Below are 5,765 nucleotides of genomic sequence, written 5' to 3' on the forward strand. Positions count from 1 at the left end.
ATAATTCTTCAATATTAACCAATTGGCATGATCGATTAGGACATCCTGGTTCAACAATGATGCGAAGAATTATAGAAAATACACATGGTCATCCATTGAAAGACCAGAAGATCTTTCAGAATAATAAGTTTCAATGTAAAGCATGTTCTCTTGGAAAACTTATTATAAGACCATCACCAGCCAAAATCCAAACTGAATCACCAATGTTTCTTGAACGTATTCAGGGTGATATTTGTGGACCAATCCATCCACCATGTGGACCATTCAGATACTTTATGGTATTGATTGATGCCTCCAGCAGATGGTCACATGTATGTTTATTGTCAACTCGAAATGTTGCATTTGCAAGATTACTTGCTCAAATAATAAAATTGAGGAATCAATTTCCCGATTATACAATCAAGAAAATTAGACTTGATAATGCTGGTGAATTTACTTCCCAGACTTTCAATGATTATTGTATGTCTATGGGAATCATTGTTGAGCATCCTGTTGCTCATGTACATACTCAAAATGGATTGGCTGAATCATTGATTAAACGTCTGCAAATGATTGCTAGACCAATGATTATGAAAACAAAGCTCCCTATTTCTATATGGGGACATGCAATTTTACATGCTGCTTCATTAATTCGCATCAGACCAAGTGCATATCATAAATACTCCCCATTGCAGCTTGCATTTGGTAAAGAACCAGACATTTCTCATCTGAGAATTTTTGGATGTATGGTGTATGTGCCTATTGCACCACCTCAACGAAAGAAAATGGGACCTCAAAGAAAGATTGGAATTTATATTGGTTATGATAGTCCATCGATCATTCGATATCTTGAACCACAGACAGGCGACGTGTTCACAGCACGTTTTGCTGATTGTCATTTTAATGAGGAAATCTTCCCAATGTTAGGGGGAGAACAGAAACATACCGAAAAAGAAATTACATGGTATGTATCATCATTGTTACATCTGGATCCAAGAACAAAACAATGTGAAAAAGATGTACAGCAAATTGTGCACTTGCAAAGAATAGCAAATCAAATACCAGATGCATTTGCAGACACAAAAGGGGTAACTAAATCATATATACATGCTGCAAATGCCCCTGCTCGAATTGAAATTCCGAAGAAACAAATTGAAGATAGTCATGATGTCATTAAACGCCTGAAGCGTGGAAGGCCAGTTGGTTCCAAGGATAAAAATCCTCGAAAAAGAAAATTCATAGAGAAACACAATGATCACAAAATAGAGAATGATGTTCCTGAAGAAACACATAATGATCACAAAATAGAGAATGATGTTCCTGAAGAAACACATGATGATGAAAATGTTTTGTCAGAACCACAAACTGACGAGAATCATGAAATCTCTATCAATTATATTAATACTGGAAAAATATGGAACCGAAAAGATATAGAAGAAATTGATGATATATTTTCTTATAATGTGGCAATCGACATCATAAATGATAATGAAGATCATGAACCAAAATCTTTTGGTGAATGTAAAAATCGGCAGGATTGGATAAAATGGAAAGATGCCATCCAGGTTGAATTGGATTCGCTAAATAAACGTAATGTTTTTGGACCTATAGTCCTTACACCTGAAGGTGTAAAACCTGTTGGATACAAATGGGTTTTTATTCGAAAGCGAAATGAGAAAAATGAAATAGTAAGATATAAAGCTCGACTTGTTGCACAAGGTTTTTCTCAAAGGCCTGGAATTGATTATGAAGAAACGTATTCTCCTGTGATGGATGCAATTACGTTTCGGTATTTGATTAGCTTGGCAGTATCTGAAAATTTAGAAATGCGTCTTATGGATGTTGTTACAGCCTACTTATATGGATCACTTGATAGTAATATATATATGAAAATCCCTGAAGGATTTAAGATGCCTGAAGCACAAAGTTCAAAACCCAGAGAATGTTATTCTGTGAAATTACTAAGATCATTATATGGGTTGAAGCAATCCGGCAGAATGTGGTATAATAGGCTAAGTGATCACTTGATGAAAAAGGGATATGTAAATAATTCAATATGCCCTTGTGTTTTCATTAAGAAAACAACATCCGGATGCGTAATTATTGCTGTATATGTTGATGATTTAAACATCATTGGAACAAATAAGGAAATTCAAGAAGTTGTGTCATACTTGAAAGAAGAATTTGAAATGAAGGATCTTGGAAAAACCAAGTATTGTCTGGGTTTACAAATTGAACAAAAAGAATGTGGAATATTTGTTCACCAGACAAATTATACAGAAAAGATCCTTAAACGTTTTAATATGGACAAATCAAATCCTTTAAGTACTCCAATGGTTGTTAGATCATTAAACATAGAAAAGGATCCATTCCGTCCATGTGAAGATGATGAAGATATTCTTGGTCCAGAAGTACCATATCTAAGTGCTATCGGTGCCCTTATGTATCTTACAAATTGTACAAGGCCTGATATATCTTTTGCCGTAAATTTATTGGCAAGATTTAGCACATATCCAACAAAGAGACATTGGAACGGAATTAAACATATATTCCGTTATCTACGAGGAACGACAGACTTGGGACTTTTGTATTCAAAAGATGCTAATCCAAGTATAATTGGTTATGCCGATGCTGGATACTTATCTGATCCACACAAAGCACGTTCTCAAACTGGATATGTATTTACTCGTGGAGGCACTGCAATTTCTTGGCGTTCACAGAAACAAACACTTGTAACAACTTCATCAAATCATGCCGAGATTATTGCACTACATGAAGCAAGCCGTGAATGTGTGTGGTTAAAATCAATGACTCAACATATCCAAATCTCATGCGGATTATCATTCGACGAGAAGCCTGTGATACTATATGAAGATAATGCTGCATGTGTTGCTCAAATGAAAGAAGGATACATAAAAAGCGACAGAACTAAACATATTCCTCCTAAGTTCTTCGCATTCACCAAGGAGCTTGAGAAGAATAAATGTATTGATGTTCGTCACATTCAATCAAGTGAAAACTCATCAGATCTCTTCACAAAGGCACTTCCTACGACAATATTCAGAAAGCACATATATAATATTGGGATGCGCAATCTACGAAATTTGTGAAGAATTGTTCGTGTCAACATGAGGGGGAGTTTACGTGACTGCACTCTTTTTCCCTTACTATGGTTTTTATCCCAATGGGTTTTTCCTAGTAAGGTTTTTAACGAGGCAGTATAAAAACACGTAATGTATACAATCATTATGATCATCATCACAAGGGGGAGTGTTGAAAAATTATTTAAAAATGTGTTAAATATTTGTGTTGAAAATGTGAATGTTGAATGTTGAAAATTAGGTAAAATTAGGTGTTGAATATTGAAAATTAGTGTGTGATGATGTAGGTAATGATGTATTTTATTTTTGGATTATTTGTAAAAATTTTCTATAAATAGATCTCTCATTTGTGAAGAAAATCACAATTGAGTTGAGAGAAAAATATTATAAAGTGTGTAGTGTGATAATTTTGAGAGTTTGAGATTTTTATTTTTTTACCGTAAATTTTTACTTTTTCACAACAAAATTGTCAATTCATAGAGTCTTTTTTTATATAATATATTAAAATTAGGGGCCCAATTTGTGGGCTTCATTCTGAATATAGTGTCTGTATTTAATTTGTGAATATGTGTTATGGGCTCAAGTATTCTTATATTAAACCCATTAACAATTAATAATTAGTATTTTATGCATGCTTAAGGTATTTAATTTGGACAAGATTTGCGTAATGACAGATCATTTTTTTGGGGCAAAATTACAAATCATATTTTGAGTTTAATAATATATTGGAGAGTAATTTTCCTGCGAGATTCTTCAAAAAAATGAATAGTTTATCTTTCGCGTTTGATTTTCATGTACGTGTGATGTGTTCGTTGATTCGATCGGGGATGCCCAAGTTCACATATGCTTTACGAAGTATTGGGTCGGAATTAATACTTGTTCGAATTCGAAACTTCGTCCCCAAATTCAGCTCACTTTTTCTCTTTACCTTTCTTATACAGAAGTTTTTATGACTTGATTTTTAGGTAATTAATATTTAAAAATGTGTTTCTCAAGTTTTAATGATGTTATGTGATGCTCTCCACTGAAAAGCTTCACGGATTCTTCTATATCAAAAGGTTTCTTCATCATTTTTACGACATTTTCCGAACTACCTTAAACTTACTTTCCGGTTAGAGATCGATATTCGTTATAAATACCAAACCAAGTTTCTAATATATTCTTAGCACATGATCAAGAAACTTTAAATGATGAAATATGTTCGCAACAATAACGATAAGTGTTGTTTATCTAAAACAAAGATTGATTTCGTTTTCGGAACACGACCTAGATATATCCTTGTTTGATGACATCACATATTTTCATAACCAATCGATGCTCTAATTGTTGAATTTTTAGCAACTTTATTGATCAAGTGTGTGATATTTTTCATACGATGAAATGTTCAAATCTATATACATGAATATCAGAAATTTAATATAACATAGAACAAGTCAAGTTTTTCACAACCCTTTCAAAAGAACATGTAATTCATTACAAAAATAAAAAATAAAAAAATTGGTCGATCGAAAACGACCAAATTAACACTAAGGATGGGAAGGAGAAAATATCTATCTATCCTACTTCTGGACCCCAAATTAATTCATGTGAGGTTGTCTTCGAGACTCAAAAATCAGCATCTCTTCCTAAGTAGCACCGTGATTTTATTACACTGAAAGATATTTATTGTTTTAATTTTCTAACAAAGTAAGCATCGAAATTATAGACCGAAAAGCTTCTTCTTGGCAAGGAATAGTGAGCCCCATGTGCTGATCAAAGCCAAACTCTTCTTCTGCACTTTGGAGCAGCATTTGGAATTCATGGCTGCTAAAGAACGAAATAGGAACAACGTATCTGCTTCTGTCATCTCCTACATACACCGCGAAATGCCCTTTCGGCACGTCCGACGGCAGCCATTGATCTTCAGTTTCATCCCCTTTGTGCTTCGATAATTTCTGCTTGATTTGTGAGACTGAGTTTCTGAAGGCCATTTTTTTATGGGATTTGAAAAGATTATTTCAAGAACAAGCTATGTAGATCTTTGGACTGAGATTAATTTGTTGGCTAGCTTGGAAAAGAATCAGAGTTGGGTATGCTATATATAAGGTGGAGATGTTGAAAAGTTCAGAAAATAGATTAATTAGTGAATTATTTGACCAATCTTTCCGATCGACTTGACCATTTCTGAAGTCTTTAGTCGGTAGTGTTGTTACTTGGCGTAGGCAAATTCTAGGGCCAGCTTCGAAAAGTCCACGCTCTGATTAGTTATATTTTGAGTGTGTGTGTGTGTGTGTATAATATTCTAAATACAAAAATTTATAATACATAACGATGAAATTGTATAAATTTTTATTGGAAATTGTTTTTAATAATTTATAGAGATTTTTGAATTTAAAATATAAACGAATTATAGAGTATACTTGTTGGGATTAACTGAAACTTTAACTTCAAAATAACCATATGTACAAATACGTGAAAATGAAATAAAAATGGGGCGGTAATGCTGTTTTTTTTCTTTAAAATTTTGAGCATTTAAAAAGCAGGTACACACCAAAAGAAAACGCCAAAACGGCTAAACTTATGAACAAAATTCAACAAATTACAAGCAATTTCTATTTTTAATACCTCGATAAACTACAAGCAAATTCTATTTTTTTTAAAAAAAAAATTGAGGGATAGATATGTTGTAATTGGATTTTGATATAT

At 33.2% G+C, this 5,765-nt stretch overlaps 1 protein-coding gene across 1 annotated transcript; it reads right to left on the bottom strand.

The window, feature by feature from the left end:
* Positions 1–4,735: 4,735 nt before the first annotated feature.
* Positions 4,736–5,219, bottom strand: LOC140961599 (auxin-responsive protein SAUR50-like). The gene has a single exon (XM_073420244.1). The coding sequence runs from the start codon at positions 5,048–5,050 to the stop codon at positions 4,751–4,753; it is 300 nt and encodes a 99-aa protein (XP_073276345.1). The 5' UTR covers positions 5,051–5,219; the 3' UTR covers positions 4,736–4,750.
* Between the last annotated feature and the right edge of the window lie 546 nt (positions 5,220–5,765).

Source organism: Primulina huaijiensis, chromosome 2, assembly GCF_012295235.1.
Source record: "Primulina huaijiensis isolate GDHJ02 chromosome 2, ASM1229523v2, whole genome shotgun sequence".
Classification (NCBI taxonomy): Eukaryota; Viridiplantae; Streptophyta; class Magnoliopsida; order Lamiales; family Gesneriaceae; genus Primulina; species Primulina huaijiensis.